Here is a 19138-nt window from a genome sequence, read left to right as displayed (position 1 = left end):
TATTTGTACTATTGATTGGTTGTTTGTTTCTTTGTTTGTTTCTTTTGGGTGGATCACTCTTTTTGAATTGTCTCATCTGTTTTATTAGTTTTGTGTATGTTTTTCTTTTTTTTTTTTTGATTCTTTCTTTTAATTTGTATTTTTTTTTTTACTATATATGAGTCTATCTACACACGTGAGGCAAAAAGGTTTATATAGCCAACAGGTACGACGAAAAAAAAGTTCCAAGCTATAGAGGATAGTACGTGGAAACGGAAACGGGTATGTAGACTTGTGTTTAGTAGTTAAACTTCTGGGGTTTTGCCAATAATCAATGAAAAACATCCAACCCCTTTCATTATCCCTATTGCAGCAGCAAATAGCGGCTTTGCCCTTTGATGTACTCATTCGGCGGATTCATTCTAGTTCACAAAAAAATAAATCTCGCTCTCTTGAGGCACATTTTCTCGGTCAGAGACCTCATGAAAATAATGATGGAAAAGGGGTGCCTTTTCATCTTAGAGACACTACCTCATATAATTGTGCAAAAAAAGTAGAAAAAGTAACCAAAACAAAAACAGAAGCAAAAGCAAAAGTTTCGTCAGCATTAGTTTCTTCATCTGAACTTCGAGAAGTTTTGAGTCAACGACTTCTTTTAGATGTGCAACAATCTCGATCACGATTAAGATTAAACCTTGATGATCTTAGTTTAATCTTAGCAAATGCAATACGTCACGGATTTTCTTTTGAACTTACAAATACAACTTTAGCTCTCTTTATAGAAGCTTTGAATAATGCTAAAGGTGTAGAAAATTTTTCACGTCAAGTGGAAGCTCTTTCTCGTGTTATGGAAGTTTGTTGTGATGAACTTGATCGGTGTAATACCATAACATGGGATTCTGTGGCAAATCTTGTAGTTACCGTAGAACAACGGTGGTCTCTGTTTACCAAGTCAAATTCACTTTGTTGTTTGCTGATACAATTTTTTGCTATTGTCATCGCGGCAGAACTTCCAGTACCATCATCCTCATCATCTAGTGTACTTAAAACTGATCCATTATTATTAAAAGAAAGGTGTTTGCAGTTTATAAATGACGCTACAGATATTTTAGTTAATACCTTAGAAACTGGTGTAACACTTTCTTGGAATGCTTCAGAATTACAAGGAATGTGTAGAGTTGTGGGGCAGTTGAATCGTTTTGAAGAGACTAGAAATTTATATCAAACTGGTTTTTATGGACGGAAAAGGTTCTGGAAACGTTCACCAGTACCGTTATTACCAGTAACGAGAACAAAAACAACGGCAACTGCTGTTGCTGCTGCTGCTGCTGCTGGTGTACCCATAGGAGGAGGAACGATAAAACCTGAAAAATTACCAGTTCATAAAAAAGTTTCTCAAATGGTGAGTAGTCAAATTCTTGTACAGAATAAATTAGTAAGAAAGGTACAAGTAATGACACTTCAAGAAGTTTCAGATGTATTTTTTAGTGTTTCTACTGCATGCGGTACAGAAGCAGTGGATAGGTTTGCTGTACCTGTTCATAATCTTCTAAAGAGAACTATAGTTGGGGATGCTGAAAGTATGGCACATGTTATTCGCATCGGTGAGACAAGTCTTCAAGTGGAAGGAGCAACATTGGTATTGGTAGAAGTTATACGCTGTATAAGTCGTTACGCCTTTATCCTGACTTCTGGAGCTATGTGGAATCTATTGTTAAGTGCATGTGTATTACTAGAGAATTCTCCTCTTAGTATAAGTGATGAGGTTGTACAGTGTTTGAAAAGTCTGCAATTTTCTGTAGAGGATGGTGTAAAAAATTTGCCTACGCCTGTTTCGACTGATTTTTTCTCATTTCGCTTAGGTGTCTGTATGTTGGGTACTCTCCTTGTGCGAAATAACATTAAAGCTGGTCAACGTCTAGAGGAAATTATTTACTCCACACTTGAGGCTGCACCGCCTTTAAAGGATGGAAAGCGTGGGGCGGCAACTACTGTTCGTTGCTTCTTCTTTTTAGCCTCTAAATTTCATTCCTTTGAACAAGAAAAAGTAAAGGAACAACAACAAGGAACAGAGTGTGATCGTTGGACGCGGGCACTTCACTTGGCCATGATGGAGGCAGCTCGTCTTGTTGAAAAGAAAACGGAACCTACCCAATATCATTTAACGAGCAAGGAACGTACAATGCTTCGTATGGCGTTTAAACAAGTTCAGGGGATTAAACAGCAGAAGGATACTGCCGCACCACTTTCACCATCCACTCCCTCTCCGCCGCCTCTCAAGACATCAAGCGAAACTTCAACCTCCCAACGACGTCAACAACAACCTCTTAGAAAGGAAATCGGCCAAATATAAATATGAGGCAAAAAACAAAGAAAAACAAAACAAAAAATAAGCCACACGCTAGCGACAACTAAACCGAAAAATAAAAAAAGAAGAGAAATTGAGCGAAACGATTTTTTTTTTTTTTTTTTTTTTTTTTTTTTTTTTTTGCGAGCTAATTCCTAAACGGAAAGAAAAACTTCATGTTTTTTTTTTTTTTTTTTTTTGCCGTTATTCTTTGGAGCCGAAGCAAAAGGAAGGAAGGCGCGAACAAACGGCGAACGACGCTCAAAATAACGGAAAAAAAAACCTCTCCGAAGAAAACATGCAATCGCCGGGAGTCGAACCCGGGTCTTCCGCTTGGAAGGCGGAAATCTTAGCCGTTGGACCACGATTGCTGGTGGTGGTGTGGTCGATGACTAAATAAATAAAAGAATATTTAGGAAGAATACATTCGCTCATATCCCCGCGTCCCCAAAGATTTCCAGAATACATCAATTTGCTCTTCCGAATGGGTTGTTTAATAACGAATGACAGAATTGACGAAATGGAAGTCCTGAGAAGCCCTTTTAACCTGCTCCCCGCTCTCCCCATCGCAAATTCCACCCCTTCACTACGTCTAATTTTTTGATGTTTTTCCTTCTAGATATTCCATCCGCTGGATTTGCTCTGAAGCCGCGTAAATCAAAGTAGCACGTATACCGTGCGAATGTGAAACTTTGGCTATGGCACCAGCCTCCGCAACTAATGCCTGCAAATGCGCGTTCCCTTTTACCATGATGTGCATAACCGTTGCGTTATCAACGCGAATATCCAGTGGCCCTGTCAAATGCACTTTAAAACTGCGCAACGCTAGATGAAAGGCTCGTGCCTCTGCCTGGGAAATCGTGCGAGGTGAGTGCTCCCACGCACCCCCTGCCGCCAAAACTTCCCCCACACCCTTGAACGATAACGCCCCCCATCCGCACATAGAGGCGTCTGCCGCCAGCGTTGCTGTAGAGGGCAACTGCTGTGATGGGTGAACCGGCTCGCTCGCCAATAATCTTTTGCGTCAAATTTCCCCCATGCCTTTCGCCTTGGGTGATAAATTCGCTGGGCCTTGTGGCCGCGATAAACCCCGATTCAAGCGTGACAATCGCCCACGCAATATCTTTAAGAAGAAACAATACGGGAAAAGGGATTCGCCCCCAACCCCCGCCGCGAGCATCATGCGGGAAGCCGTGCTCTCCAATTCTTCAACCGCCGTCGTTTCTAGCGGCGGTGCCCTTTGCAACCTTTCTATTGCCTTCTGGCTTGGGGGGACCGTGCGGTTCCTTGTGGTTGAAATGCGCCCCGGTGAAATCGCATTCCTTTCTGTGCAACTGCCGCTCCCCAATCGTGGCTCCACAGCTTTGCATGTTATGTATGGTGTGGCGTCCCCAAGATTGTACCTTTCCGTGTGGACCACTTATTCCGATATTATCAATCCACAAGTGGATGTTTGATCCTTTTGGCGCCAAGCACTGCGGCAATACCATTTCCGGATCGCCGGCCAAAACCCCTGCAATGGCATTTAAAACCCCAGGACCGCATTTATAGCCCATGGGAAGGCGAGTGAACTCCACTAATTCCCCCGATTCCGTGCGGCAACGGAAACTTGCCCGCATGCCAAATGGCAAGGCCGCCTGGAAAAAAGATGTCTTTAAATCAAATAATGTTGCAGCATCGCCATAAACCACATCCAGGTACCGTGGAATTTTTCCCAAAGGCACATCAGCCTCGCAATCATTCTGGGCACCCTTTGCCCTCGACCAAGCAATAAATCCATTTCTCCGCCCTGACGGTTTGCCCTCCACCACCGCAAATGGAAACTACCCATCCTGCAGTTGGGTGCGAAGAAGGTGCAAATATAATTCCTGCTTCCTCCATACGCTGTGCGTCAGCGCTGTTAATTCTTAAATTGGATTCACGTTTCTTTAAATGCGCTTCTGTGTTTTTCATAGTGCCCCATGCCTCGTCCCAACGGCTTTTGGCTCTCTCGTTCATCCGTTCCCTAATCCATTTGGAGGGCAATGTTTCCACGTCTATTTGTTGCAACGGTAATTCTTTTTCTTCTCGCGTTGCCACTCTGGTGCGGTGCGATCGTCGCAGTATATTGTGCCCCTTGAATGGTGCACAAACCACTTGTTTTACAGGTTCTGGTATGGTCCATTTTCTTTTGCCCATTTTTCCAAATCCTTTACATCAATGATGTCGGTTGCACTGGCTTGTTTATGGTTGCGGCCCAATGGCCGAGATATCGTACCGTGCTTCGCGGGAGTTCCAGGGGATCTGAGCGTTTCCCAGCTCTGTAAGCGGTCGTGGGTCGAGATCGTGCTCGACCACTGCTGCCGCGGCGTGTGCTGGCGCCCCTCTCTTTATGGAGCGATCTGCCATTCCATACGGGCGAAGGATATTCTCCATGTCTTTTGTGGTTAGTGTCGTTAACTTTTCGTCGCCCTTCATTTCTTTCACGACTGCTTTTATCCTTCGCGCATCTTCTCCTCCGATGGCTGCGTGCCTCGCTGCCCTTTGTGGCCCGATCTTGAATGTTTTGGGTAAGTCTCCCCAATCCACTATTATGGCTGCTGGGTTCTCTGCCTGCGGTGCAAAATTTTGTTTTTGGAGTTTTGCTATTTCTCCCCAACGGCTGGCTGTCAACCATGCCAGTCGTAAAGCCACTCGATCCCTTTCCTTTGTAAGAGTATCGCTTATCACATCCAATTCCCATCTTAACATTGGTCGTGCTTGTTTCATGGGATCCGCAGCCGCTGCCTTTTGGAGGCCTGCCAGAAACATTTGAGTGGGCGTTCTCCCTGATGCCAACATGGTGATCAGTGTGCGCGTGTATTGGATCGCGCTGTCCTTTGCCAATTGCAAACTTATAATAAATAGTGGAATGTTATTTCCGTCATTTCCAATTTGTTTTGTATCACGAACTTTATGAATCTTCGCAATATGGATCCCCGTTGTTCCCATGTTGTGCGGGTCCACACGCGTTTGGCGATCCGGTTGACCTCGGAAGCCAGCGCCAGAATGTACGGATTATGGGAAGGTGCGGGTATTATAGTAAAATCGTTTATAGATGTCGTCCGTGGGGGAAGTGTTGATGATGGAAATAATACTTGCCGTTGGTGTAGTTGTGTGGCGTGTTTCTGTATATTTCCTGTTATGATACCTTCTGTCACCTTTCGGATGTGTGGTTGGAAGAAAACCACGGTGGTTTGTTGGCGAATCCTATCCTGAATATCTAACTTTCGTTGATATCCCATCATCCCTTGGCCCCGGCATTCACTGCTTCCGGGCCGAATATCGTTTCTTGGTTTAAAGGCCTCTCGTTGCAATTGCACCCGGCACGTAAAGCTGTAATGCCCGATGCGATCGCATCTGAAACAGTGTGCCTTGCTGAGTGATGGTGCCGACTGTTTCTTACAAAACTTCATAGCTGCTTGGATGAATGGATTCTCTCTTTTTAAGGGCTAAGCTATGGCCTTCCTGATATCCTGCATCTTCGCTCCTGGAAAATCCTTTGCTGCCTGAATAACCCTGAGTTCGGTGTACAACTGGCTTCCGAAGCGTAACAGTTGATTCGACATTCCTTCATTACGAATGGTGTTGGCCCATTGCAAAAAATTATTCCATGCATCATTATAGGCTGGCCCAGGATTTGCTGCATAGGAAAAATTTCCCGGTATGCCGCCACCAATTGGGTTAGTGAAGTCTGCAGTAAATAATCCATCATTCCTTCAAATGTTCTGATGCGCTCTTCTGGTCGTACATATTCGGTACAAACCGGTTGGCTTTGTTCTTGCGTTCCCCGGAAAACCTCTTTTGGGCTTTCCTCGTAACCCATCGGTGTCGTCCACTCAGGCCATTCTTTTCGTGCTTCCTTTGTAGGTGTATGAACGGCTTGTGGGTCAATGCCGCGTGTTTCTTCTTTTCCCAGTGTTTGCGTCTCGTGCCCTAATTGGCGCAATAATTCGGCAACTCGATTTTTTTTTTGCCTTAGCTGTTCCCTTGCTGATGTAAGTTGCAATAACATTTCAGCCTTCTCCGTTTGAAACTGGGACCCTTGTGCCCGCAATTCCACCCTTTCATTCTCTTGCTGCGAGAGTCTTTGTAATGCTGCCACAAGTTGCCCTTGTGTTTCGGCCAACTGCGTCTGGGTATGTTTCAAATACGCTTGCATTTCTTCCTTTTATGTTTTTTCGATCATGGCTGTCTGGTGAAGATGTGCTATTTGGTCTTGTAATTCCTGGACCTGATTACTTGCGTGCTGCTGTGCCCGAAAGGATTCATCCTGTAATTCTTTTAATGCATTTCGATACTCATAGGTTAAACTTGAACGTGCTGCTGCCAATGCTGTCCATTCGGCAATGAAACGTGCACGTGCTTCTCCAAATGCTTGTAGAAAGACTGGGTTGAGCGGCACATTATAGCGCACCAGGGGAGGGACCAAGAGACGCCCATGGCATGACGTTATGGTCGTTTACCCGAACCATTAGGGTGTCATTTTTAAGGAATAACTCACCTTCTACGTGATAAATTGTTTGCGGAGAATCTGCTGGACAATAGTCAAAGAAAAAAAGCCGTTTTACCTTTATGGTGCAAAAATGCTGTTAACGCCTGCGCACCGATTTGCCACTCCACTTCTGTAAAAGAATAACGGGTTGTAGTTGGTAGTATACTTGCTTGTAAACCTACTTTTTTCCGGAAACTTACATTTGGCAGACTGTAGAGAAGATAATAACAGAAAATATACCAGCGGAAGGCTCGATCATTCTTTTCGCAAGCTATCAAAAATAATGAAAAAAAAAAGGAAAAAAAAACACTGCGCCGTTTTTTCTTCTATTTCGCTTTCTTTGCTCGGTGGAAATTGGCGGTGGCCCCCGTTACACTCACAGTGGTGCCTGACGACTCATCATATTCCATCCAATCTTCGCCAAGATTTACATCTCGAAAAGTTGCCCCTTCCGCTTCCACTTCCCATTTATCATCCATCTCCAATTCCTCCGGCGCCCCGCCACGCACCTCAATCGTCACAACCCCGCCGTCACCATTGTCATCGGGTTCAAAAGCACCGTAGCTTTCAGGATCAATGGAAACAGTAATAACAGCCTTACAAAAGGCACATTTAAATACAGCATTTCGTGTACCACCGCCTCCGCTCTCGTGTTCCTCCGCTTCGTCCACATAAATAAAATGTGGACTTGTTTCCCGACAAGCGTCACATTTTACTTTTAGTCCCCAATTACGCGGTTGAGTCGGCCGAATGCGTACAACACCATCAGTTTCTGCAGAAAGACAGACACGATACAAAGGCATCTCGTCTTTTTTTTTGTTTTATTCACCCAAGTATAGGTAAGAAATGTATTCGTTAAGCTCTTTTTGTTGTTGTTGTTGTTGTTGTTGTTGCTGTTGCTTTGTTGTTCTTTTTTTTTTTTGCCTTTGTGGTTAATAAATGGGTTTGTTTGATAATTTTGCTGCAAAAGTAACCACGAGTTACAAGAAGTGGTATTTAATTTAAAAAATAATAATAATGCAAAAGAAACAGAAAACAAGGAAAAAAAAAAGAAAATTAAAAGAAATACATATATATATATGCATGGGAAACCATACAAAATAATCCTTTATTTACACAATAAATTTAAAAAAGGGTAAAGAAACAAAAAAATAATTTCATCGCTGATCAATTCTTAGTGCTAATAACACGGTACATTAATCTGAGAGCAAAAAAAAAAGAATTTCTCAGCCACCTAAAACACGTTGCATGCAGTATTCTTCAATAATGTTAGTACACGAAACCGCGAATTGTCTTGCTGTAAATGGATAACAAGACTCAGGGGCATTAAAAACGACACAGTTAGCAGCAATTTGCCATACAGCTTGTTCAAGCTCCTGTAAGGTACGAATCGTTCCTCTGTCATCTTCACTGTTACTAATACCAATTGTTGTATTTGTTGACCCACTTCCCTCACTAACTGATGTTGTAGATCCTGCCGAATTTGATGTTCTCCCACGCTTACGCGTCGTCACACCTACTGAGGGAACAACTGTTTTTTGCATTTGACGTTTGTGGAGTTCATAATCGCGGCGTGAAGCCAAAACACGTCCTCTTATACCAACCAAAGAAAGTGGATGCATAATAACTGTTGAGTAGGAACCTGAACGAACACCATTAAATTCCATTACTGTTGAAGGGTGTACAGGAGCCAAAAATACAGCAGCTGTTTCCACTAAAGCAAAACGTTGCACCAGGGAAATAAGAATATCAGGACTGATAGGTTCTTGCCGAAGTCGTCGCCAACGTTCACGTTGCTCAGCTGTTAGCGTGTGAAATGCAACCCCACTAGCAAAAGTCCCATCATCATTCCCTCCTACACTATCTAAAGGTGTTAAGGTAAAAAGACTCGCTAGGGAACCACATAAACTACCACTAGAGTTGACACCGGTACCCAGAACAGAAGCAGCTGTAGTAGCAGTAGCTGAAGTAGCCGTAGCAATAGGAGTAGTAGCAGTAGTTGCTGTTCTTGTTGTCGCTAGTGCCTTTGCTGTTGCCGCTGTTATACCAACACCAACACCAGCACTACTACTACCCAATGGGAAGAAACCCGCATTCGCTGGCGGAGTCAACGCAGTGACAACGCCTCCACGCGGTGGGGCTGCAGGAGTGATGCCCAAACGCCGGCCTCCCCGCACAATTCCACGCGCCGCCCCCTCCGCACCCCCTGCGATGTGTTGCTGGAGTCGAGCCGCCAGCTGCTGTTCGTACTCCCTGCAGCCGACCTCCATCGCGGCCCGCCCACCGTGGGACTGGAGGTGCTGGTAGTACAGCTGCTCCACCCGCTGGGCGGAAAGCAGCAGCCCCGTAAGAGAGTAGAAGAGGGCCGAGAGGTGCATCCAGTCCTGCTCCTCCTGTTGAGGGTCTACAAAGCGCACCAGCAAGGTCTGCAGGAGATCCTCTCGACGCATCAGCCTCCTAGAAAAGGAAAAAAAGAAAAATAGATAAACACCAAGACACATATACACACATACACACAGAATGGTAAAGAGAGAGAGAAAGAAAGAAAGAAAGAAAGAAAAAAAAAAACACAATTCAACAAGAATACAAATATTATTTATTATTTCCTTTTTTTTTGTTACTTCATTTCCTCTTGGTTCTTTATTCTCTCTTCTTCTTATTCCTTTTACTCGTTTATCTGCTCGTTACGATTGTATAACTCCAAAATGAAAAACAAGGGATAGAAAGATCATGTACAATGTGAAAAATCAAGACTGCATCCCCACTCACCCCCCTGTTTACACAAATATAGGGAGCTCCTTAACTATCAGAGACACCATCTCTTCCCTTTACTTTTCGTTTTCTTTTCGTCGATCTCTCCAATATTATATATTCGCCCCTCTTTTCTTTTGAGTCCCACTTTCCACACGAAAAACTTCCCGAAGACGTTTTTTTTTTACAGAAAGCGGATTCGGTCTACTTTCACCTTTCTTGTTAAAATGACTCTTCTTCTTTGTTTTCATCGCATCACCGAAGACATTACCGTTCGCTTTCTTCTTGTCATTTGTCCCCTGTAAAGGTGTTGTTGTTGATGTTGTTGTTGCTGTCGCTACTGTGGTGTTTAAAGAGGTTTCCAGACGATGTCGTTTGCCCCTACCAGCATTAGGCACAAGATCAACCGAAAGATGCCGCATAAATGCCAAATCTGCTGCTGAAGGTTGCTTCCTTCCTGTTGATGAAGAGTTTGCTAGTGCTGTTTCACGATTATGTTTCTTCCATCCTATACCACCATTATTGCTATCATTCATACCATTTTTCTCATAATGAAAGGCATCGCTGTTTTTTTCTATCCAAAGTGCCGTAGGTGATGTTGTGAGACGAATAAGAGCCGCATTACCTGGTAATAATCGACGCACATCATGTGACTGTGTTGCAACAAAGAAAAAATGTGCATTCTTCTTCCCTTGTACCCTCTGTGGTTGTTCTTCACCTGCTGCTACTGCTGTCAAAAATTGTACAATAGATTTTGCCTCATTTCTCATCACACCAGCACTAGCACCAGCAGCATCATTATTGTCTTGAATACATTCAAGACTTGTCAATAGCGCCTCTACTGCATGATTCATTCCTCCTTTCCGTTTATTTTTAACTTCAACTGCAGGTAATTTACCTGTTTTCTTTTCAGAGGGTTTTTCTTTTCTAGTTAAATCCTTCTCCTTTTCTTGTTCTTGTTGTTTATGTTCTCTTTCTTCTTGTTGAACCATACGACGAAGTGTTGTGGCAGTCTCTGGTAAATAGAAAAGTGAGAGACTCAAGTCTTTTGCCTTTTTTTCCTGCACTGCAGCTGATGTATTCCCATTCCCTGGAGTCACATGAGATGTCGCGGCGGCGAATGTTTCATACATGAGTGCCCGCAGCATCTGCACTGGACCACGGTCCCCACTACCACTACTACTGCTGCTCCTAGCACTATTATTATTATTATTATTATTATTATTATTATTATTATTATTATTATTATTACTATTATTATTATTATTATTATTATTATTATTATTATTATTATTATTATTATTATTATTATTATTATTACTTACCTGCGCTACAGCACGCAGAAAGGAGGCATCACAGAGGACATTGTACGCATCCAGGCGAAGTCCGTGCTCAGCGCTTAACAGTCGAAGACGCCGTTTGTTGGCGTGTGCCCGTAGGACTCTTCGCTTCATAATAGTAGTACTGTATCACCACTGTAGTTCCAAGTAGCCCAGTTCTCTTTTTCCTCTCTATACTTTTACCTCAACTATTATATATATAATATCCGTCAGACCCCTTTTGGGACGACCTGTACCCTTCACTGTGTTAATTTCGTTAGAAAGGCAACAGTCACCTTACAAAAAGAAAATCAAAAAAACAAAAAAAAACAGGAAAAGGAACATTAATAAAAAAGACAGAAAAGGGAATTAGATAGAGCAGGACACATTTAGATAGCAACGAAACCATAAGAGTAGAGAAAATAGATCTTTTTCGTATCCAAATATCATTACGTGTATATTTTTTTTTTCTCTACGTGTTTTGATAATAAAAAAACACTTAAGGGCAAACCCCACGATCCCGCGCCACAATACTGTTGACATATGCGTTATTCTTTCAGTTGGTGATGTACCCAAAGACGTTCTTCAACTCTTACTTTCTTTTTTTTTTCTTTCTCTCTTCTTGCACATGAGCAAAACTTTTATGCTTCTTTACACTTCTGTCTTTTTCTTTTTCCTCTTTACAGCCTTTTACTCTTTCCGTCTCCGTTTTGTTGTCCTTTACCCGCTATTTATTTCCAGCTCCAACTCCTGATCTTTTCTACTTTAATCTTCTTCTTCTTTTTCACTCTAATCTTTGTCTGCGCCTCTTATTCCCTCTCATTTCATCATCATCGTCATAGTCATAGTCATCCTCATCCTCCGAGTCGCTGAACCGCGTAGCCCGTTCCACCACCGCCCGTGCAAACGAGAGAATACTTCCAAAGTAACCACCACTACGCTTACGCCGTAGTTTCTGACGGCGGTAACCCGCATCAAAAGCACTCGCATGATAACAGGACGTGCTATCATCACTATTATCATCATCAACCTCTCCCTCATTATCAAGGTTATTATTAGTATCATAATCCATGTTGATGGTGTTTCGAGGATGTCTAGTTGGGAGTATGGCCTCTTCACCAGCATCCTTGTGATCATTCTTGCCAGATGCAGTACGGAATGTACTAGGATCACCACCCTCTATTCCTTTACTTGCAGGGTATCCCATATTACCACTTTGAATACAGTTCTTGCCATTATTCTCATTGCCGTCAGTTGTACTGTCTGCAACAATAGTAGATGATGGTACTAACCGTCTCTCTACACGGGAACTACTTGCAGTTTTGCGATTTGCGGCGCCATCCTCATTATCATTATTATCAGCTGCGGATACTGTTCCTGGTTCAGTTCCTTCTGTTCCTGCAGTAGTAGTATTAGTATTAGTATTAGTAGTAGTAGTAGTATTAGTAGTAGGCATAGAAGTCGATGATGGGTCTTGAGGAAAGAATGAAAGTTGTGTTTGACCACTCCCTCCCATTCGCTCTCTCACCCCAAGTGTTTCTGTTGATATCAGCGCCTGATGCCACTCCTCAAGTGACCCCGGTACAGCCGAAGATGGACGACATGATGAGACCGCACTGTCAATACCATTATGTGAGAAGGGACAAGGTGATGGTCTTCTTGAACTTGCAGCACTTTCCAACTTACCAGCAAGCATAAATTGTTGTTGTTGTTGTTGCAATTTCTCCGTTACATCTACCACACGTTGTCGAATTTGTGCAATTTGCCCTAACCAAGAACGTAAATCTTCTAACTCTGCATCGATTTGTTTTCGTCGGTTAGCACGTTGCTCTGCTGTGGGATCATAATTATCCATACTTGCAAGAAGCTTTTCAAGTGCCTCCGCTTCTTCAATACGACTTGAGCCAAGTCGCGTAATACGAGTTCGCATCGTCTCTACACGTCCCATTGTTTCATCACTTAACTGCAGTAACGCAGTATATATACGATCACTACTAAAAGAATCATCCTGTTCCCCAACAGGAACCCCATCAATGGCATCTTGTGAATGTCCACAAAGTTTTTGCAGGAGATTTGTTACGGCAAATGACACAGCTTCATCCCAATGCTGACGTAATTGCGTCATGCAATCTTCTAGAGTACCGTGAAGACGCAAAACAGGGTCCCCTACGCACTGTGTATTAAGACCAGAGGAACGCCATGTCTGTGTTTTTGGTTGCGGTTGTGGTTCCTCATTCTCTTCTTCTCTCATTCCTCCTCTGAGGACTTCACAGGCGTGAGCACGACGCCGCTGGAGATCTTGAAAAGAGCGTGCAAACATCTCCAACTGTTGCAGTAATCGCCTGCACTCTGCAAGATCTGTGTCCACCTTCGCACGTCCTCGTTGCACACTTGCTGAACTGAATCCTGAACCAATTGTATTTGTTAATTGTGAAGAAGAGACGAAGCTATCTGTTAAACAACTGGGAGTTGTTGAACTGATTCCCGCTAGTGCAACATCTATACTGGATCGTAGTTGTGTGAATTGCTGTAAACATGTCTCCCCTTCCTCAAGTATCTCCTTAATACGCAGCCGTTCTTGTGCATACTGCGCAATAGACTCTATCATTGCAATGATGGATGCCTTCTCCTCTGCATGAACACTTAATAAAGCCATATACCGTTGAAGTGTATCGAAACAACTCTGTATTGAATTCTGTGGAGGATGTGGTGTGACGGCTCCTGTAATAGAGGAAGCCATTGGGTGATTACCCCCCATCACCTGCGATCCAACAGCATCTGTGGGAAATGACACCATAGAAGGCAGTGATGGTGTTGGCATTGTTGTATTTGGTAATCCTACGCCTACAGTGGATGATTCTCTTGCAATGGGTGAGGTTGTTGGGACTACAGTTGAGGCGAGTGGCATTATTCCTCTTGGCGTTGGTGTTGTTGTTGTTGTTGTTGTTGTTGTTGTTACTTTGGCTCGTGGGGAATCCCATAGGTGGTTTTTTCGTTTGTAGCCGTACATTATCTCGCACAGTACGGTGTAGTAGTAATTAGTTAAACTAGGAGACGATAGTATTTAATACATAGTAAAAAAGAAAATTAATAATAATAATAATAATAATAATAATAATAATAATAATAATATAGAGAAAAGAAAATAAAAACAAAGGCATGCAGGAAATCATGAGTAATAAAGCATAGGAGGAGCAGGAAATTGTACGTAGGGTCGAATAAAAGTGTAGAAGAGAAAAAAAAAAGAATAATAATGAAAAAACATTCACTTGGTCAATGCAGTCCACCATACAAAGAAACAACCACAAACAGAGAGAAAAAAAAAAACAGTAACAAAAGAGAAAAAGAAACCAACAGTGTTAAACACACTTATTTATTTTTTATGTATTTACTTCTCTTTCCATCTCTCTATTTCCTTCACAGCGTGGACGTGCCGCCTTCCACATCTGTGGTGACACTCTCTCTTCGGAGTTAGGTGTCTGAATGATATGTGCGATGACGTCGCATCCACGTCTCCTTTGCCATATCCTCAGCAGAGAGAATATTAATTGGATCAACAAGAGCAATAGATACAGGAATTGTTCCTGTTTTTCCTGTTTTTCCTGTTGTCGTTGTCGTTATTGTTATTGTTGGGACTGTATCATTCCTCTCATGTGTGATACTGGGCGGCGTTGAAGTGCGTGTCATTACAGAAACACCGCGAGCCGCATTGTTCAGTATACCCACACTCGCCTTTCTCTTTTTTTGCTTCTTCTTCCCCTTCGTCTTTTTTATTCTTGTGAACTCCTCTCATCTCCATTGTAGGGGTAACACCAACAGGAAGAAAAGAAGGAGAAAAAGAAGTTTCTTTTCTCTCTAGTTGTATCTCATTAGCTATTCCTTCTTCTTTGGGTGTTAATGCGGTGATGAAAGTTTCTGTGACTGTTGCATCTGCTCCAGTTAATGCACGTTGATAAACTGCATGCATGCGATGTAATTCCTTTAATGCTTCCTGTTGATATAAACGCACACGTTCCCGTTCTGCCGCTGCCGCTTCTTTCCAGTGCACAACTTCCGCCTCAAGTTCTCCCACACGTGCAGTGAGATTTGCAATAATGGCATCCTTGTTTGCGTTCGTATTATTATTATTATTATTATTATTATTATTATTATTATTATTATTATTATTATTATTATTATTATTATTATTATTATTATTATCGGTAGTACTATCCGGGTTCTCTTCAGCAGGTTTGGCCATCAACGTTATTCCCCTTCTCCCAATGGCGTATTTTTCCAACTCACGGTGCAGTAATGCGAGTTCCTCAAGGGTGAGTTGTATGTGTTCCTTCCAACGGCGTCGCTCTGAAAGGGAAAGATTCGCCTCATAACACTCACCACGTGAACACAATGAATGTTCTTTGTTTTCCTGCTTTTCATCCCTGTGTTGCTTCAGCAGCGTGTGCAATTCCTGCTGTATGTAATGTCTGGCATTCTTTTCCACCGTCTCCATGCGCATTCGACATTCTTCTAATAGCGGCACTACAGTCAATTCCTTGGCCTGAGGGTCAATTGTATGATACCTACTATTGTTTCCTCCCCTATTATTATTATTATTATTATTATTATTATTATTATTATTATTATTATTATTATTATTATTGTGATCCTTGCTGTTAGGGATAGTATGACTTTTCTGGCCGTGAAACCGCTGTCGTGTACGTCGCTCCGCTGCCTCTACCAGTGCAATGCGGAGAAGACTATTATCACTCTCTAGTTCTACGATATAACGCCGCAGTGTCTCTGTATAGCAGCAGGTACGTTGTAACTGCCATAACATGCGGTCAGTATTGCAATGTTCCAATAAATAGTATGGTTCTCGTTGTAATGGTATGGCCCTGCGATCATCATTCATACGAATATCTCTACTGTTATTGTAAGCGTAAAGGGGTTTGGTGGTTTGTTGCTGTTCCTGTTTCTCCTGCATTTCACTACATAGAGTCGACTGATATCTATCATTACAGTGAATATCTCTAACAGCAGATATAGTATTCCTTCCTATATGTGTAGTATTAGTCATATTAGCCATATTCATAGTATTACTGTTATGACCAATTCTATGATTTTGTGTGTTGTAGGTATTATTATTGTTTTTGTTATTGGCATTTACAAGGTTGTAGTTTGTATAGTCTAAGGCGGTGTACATCCTTACCGTGTAGTAAGGGAACTCACTTGGCCACTGCTCCTCACTATTTTTCGATCTTTTGTAACTATATCCTTAGATAGATACGAATCTGTGTGATTGTATACGCATATGTATAAATGAAATCTGGTGTGCTCTTGTCTAGGTATAACTTGGTATAGCAACAATATATAACAATCACAGTAGCGAAAATAAAAAGAAGAGAAAGGAAGAAAATTGGTCACACATTCATTCATACAAACATGGATAAATAAAATAACTAAATAAATAATATGCATATATAAAGAAGTGGCATCAAGGTAATTCTTTTTATTTTCAGTAGTGTTAAGTATAACACCGTGTAAAATCAAAACCAATAAATAATGCCAACAAATAATGATGAAAATAATACTAGTAATAATAAATAAATAATAGTACTTTCCTTACGATTATTATCTTGTTACTATTAATTTAGCCCCCCTCCAACCCATTCAATACTATGATGATTCCCATGATTCCCCTTTAATATCACTTTCCCTTCTTTTTCTTCCCCCACATTCTCCTCATTCCTTCTCATCCCTTTCAATATTCGTTTTCGTTTTCGTCTCCCTGAACCTTATTCTTTCCCACGTCTCGACACAACTCCTGCGCTGGAGGAGTTATTACTATTATTATTATTATTATTATTATTATTATTATTATTATTATTATTATTATTATTATTATTATTATTATTATTATTATTATTATTACTATTATTATTACCATTACTATTACTATTACTATTACTATTACCATTACTATTACTATTACTATTACTATTACTACTATTATTATTATTTTCCGTTGTTTTTTGTTGTTGCTGTTTGTGGTGTTGGCACGGCCTGCACTTCCCACGCATTCGCCTCTTCTCCGTATACCTGCAATGTGTATGTTAATGCGGCAGACTGCGCCAATGCGAAGGCCCGCCTGTACGCCGTTGTACCTTTTAATCCCCTGTAGTGCTGCCAACCCTGTGGTGTGAGTGGTTCCAAGCAAGAAACCGATCTGGAATTGGAAGTAGAGAGATATTCATCTATTGAAGGATATATACTCCTCGTTGCCAACCCACTGTTAGTGTCACTATTAGTAGTAGTATCAGTATTAATATTACTATTATTATCATTATTGTTATTATTGTTACTACTGTGTAGTGGCATTGGTTTGGCGAAAATGTTGCGTCGAAATGTGTCACCACTGCGTGATGAGGGAGGCAGCGGTGTTGTTGGTGTTCTAATCATAGATATTCCTGCTGATATTGCTGGGAGTGTGTCTGTATCTATCTTGTTTACTACTACCGGCGTTACTGGTCTTGTTATTGCTATTGTCTTTTCTTCTCTGTTATCTCTCACTTCTCTAGAGAAGTGAGTCTCTGCTGTTGCGGTGGAGTGTAGCTGTCCATGCCCTATATGACTTCTCCCACCACAGTTATTATTATTATTATTATTATTATTATTATTATTATTATTATCATTATTATCATTATTATTATGGCTTTCATTGTTTTTTTCTCCCGCTACTACTTCTTGTGGTGGTGGTTTACATTGATGAAAAAGTTGTTGTCGCTGTCGACGTCGTCCCCCCGCCCAGACGATACTCGCATCACTTACACCCTTCTGCAGTGCGAGTGTAGACTCAGTGGGTGATTGCACTTCCGCTGCGGTGAGAACAGGCACTAAATGTAATGGCAGCAGTAATGGCAACTCCTCCCCTTTCTCCTCCTCTCCGGCACTACCACCAGTATTAATAGCATTAATATTACTAATAGTAGTAATATTATTCATATTATTTGTAGAATTAGTATTCATAGACCTTGTTTTTGCATTTGTATTCGTATTAATACTATTCGTATCATGGAGATTACTTCGTGTTGTTGGTGGTGACTCTTCAACACTTTTCCCATGACTATTATTAGTATTAATAATCATAATAATATTATTATTATTATTATTATTATTATTGCCCTTCTGTTCCTCATGGGAATGGACACCACTATTCACATCATCACATTTCACAGAATGACGTGATTTCTTCTTTCGTACAGAAGGAAATGACATTTTCTCTCTTCTCCCACTACGCGTGGAGGACGACCCACGCCGAGCATTCTCACTTATTACTATTTCTTCATTATTTTCGTTATTCTCATTATTTTCATTAATCTCATTATGTTCTTCCTCATTTGGTTGAATGTCTGTGTGGTGTAGGCACTCAAGGGGAGTCGCACCTTGTCGCATCGCCTCCCACCCCACACCGTTTATTTTGTTTTTGTTTTTTCTTTTTTTATTTTTTTTTTTTACACACAAAACTCTTCAGAGATCCCAGTTCAATATGATTATTCACAGGTTTCGATAAGCCGAAAGTACCGCAGGTTAATTAATACAAATAAAATAAATACAAATAAATATATTAATAAATAGATAAATAGTAATGCGTTTTCCTTTCCCTCGTTAATGGAAAGGGTCCCGGCAGTCGTACAGAGTGAAAAAGAAAGGTAGACACAAATATATAAATAGATAAGTGAAGTAGAGGGGCGATAATAAAATAGTAAAAAAAAAAACGATGTGCTGTGGCACGAAATACCAGACTCAGTAAAAAGAAAAAAAAACAAAGAAAAAAGATAAAAACTTCTCAACAATGAGAAAAAAAGGGGGAAAATAAGAAACAATAAGTGAGGAAAAGCGAGAAAGCAAATACAAGAAAGGCAAAGCACCAAAAGAAAATTCTCTCCCTTTTTCTTTGGTTATTTGATCTCTTTATATTCTTCCTTGATCGTGTTTTCGGTTCCTTTCTTGGATATTATTATTATTTTTTTTCTTTCTTTTTATTCCTCCACCCCGTGTTACTGTCAATTGTCCTCTTCGTTATTTGTTTATTTACGTTGTCGTGAACCACGCAAAATTCGATCAAATGTTCGTATATAAATATATATTTGAAAGGAACCTGCACAATACGCCAAATTCGCCTGTAGTATAGTGTGGTGCAAATAACAGATTAAAATAACTCTTTCGTGTATAGAACAAGGTGACAAG

At 41.3% G+C, this 19138-nt stretch overlaps 7 protein-coding genes across 7 annotated transcripts; 1 reads left to right on the top strand and 6 right to left on the bottom strand.

Annotated features, from left to right (window-relative positions):
- Positions 1-313: 313 nt before the first annotated feature.
- On the top strand, positions 314-2332 carry LSM04_004586 (uncharacterized protein; the record flags this gene model as incomplete). The annotated part of the gene is made up of 1 exon (XM_067330936.1): positions 314-2332. One exon carries the CDS (start codon positions 314-316, stop codon positions 2330-2332), a length of 2019 nt encoding a protein of 672 aa, XP_067191955.1.
- Positions 2333-7165: 4833 nt separating this feature from the next.
- On the bottom strand, positions 7166-7642 carry LSM04_003861 (CXXC motif containing zinc binding protein; the record flags this gene model as incomplete). The annotated part of the gene is made up of 1 exon (XM_067330935.1): positions 7166-7642. One exon carries the CDS (start codon positions 7640-7642, stop codon positions 7166-7168), a length of 477 nt encoding a protein of 158 aa, XP_067191937.1.
- A 423-nt stretch (positions 7643-8065) lies between these two features.
- LSM04_005670 (uncharacterized protein) lies at positions 8066-9289 on the bottom strand (the record flags this gene model as incomplete). Its single annotated transcript, XM_067330934.1, has 1 exon — positions 8066-9289. The coding sequence occupies one exon, from the start codon at positions 9287-9289 to the stop codon at positions 8066-8068; it is 1224 nt and encodes a 407-aa protein (XP_067191973.1).
- Positions 9290-9703: 414 nt separating this feature from the next.
- On the bottom strand, positions 9704-11044 carry LSM04_001373 (uncharacterized protein; the record flags this gene model as incomplete). Its single annotated transcript, XM_067330933.1, has 1 exon — positions 9704-11044. The coding sequence occupies one exon, from the start codon at positions 11042-11044 to the stop codon at positions 9704-9706; it is 1341 nt and encodes a 446-aa protein (XP_067191889.1).
- A 649-nt stretch (positions 11045-11693) lies between these two features.
- Positions 11694-13919, bottom strand: LSM04_007260 (uncharacterized protein; the record flags this gene model as incomplete). Its single annotated transcript, XM_067330932.1, has 1 exon — positions 11694-13919. The coding sequence occupies one exon, from the start codon at positions 13917-13919 to the stop codon at positions 11694-11696; it is 2226 nt and encodes a 741-aa protein (XP_067192008.1).
- Positions 13920-14326: 407 nt separating this feature from the next.
- On the bottom strand, positions 14327-16094 carry LSM04_002338 (uncharacterized protein; the record flags this gene model as incomplete). Its single annotated transcript, XM_067330931.1, has 2 exons — positions 14327-14355; positions 14606-16094. 2 exons carry the CDS (start codon positions 16092-16094, stop codon positions 14327-14329), a joined length of 1518 nt encoding a protein of 505 aa, XP_067191908.1.
- An 812-nt stretch (positions 16095-16906) lies between these two features.
- LSM04_003689 (uncharacterized protein) lies at positions 16907-18343 on the bottom strand (the record flags this gene model as incomplete). Its single annotated transcript, XM_067330930.1, has 1 exon — positions 16907-18343. The coding sequence occupies one exon, from the start codon at positions 18341-18343 to the stop codon at positions 16907-16909; it is 1437 nt and encodes a 478-aa protein (XP_067191934.1).
- Positions 18344-19138: the final 795 nt, after the last annotated feature.

This window comes from Trypanosoma melophagium (assembly GCF_022059095.1).
Source record: "Trypanosoma melophagium isolate St. Kilda chromosome Unknown ctg21segment0, whole genome shotgun sequence".
NCBI classification, from domain to species: Eukaryota; Euglenozoa; class Kinetoplastea; order Trypanosomatida; family Trypanosomatidae; genus Trypanosoma; species Trypanosoma melophagium.
The sequence above is the reverse complement of the archived record's forward strand: the minus strand, read 5'-3'. Positions and strand labels throughout refer to the sequence as shown.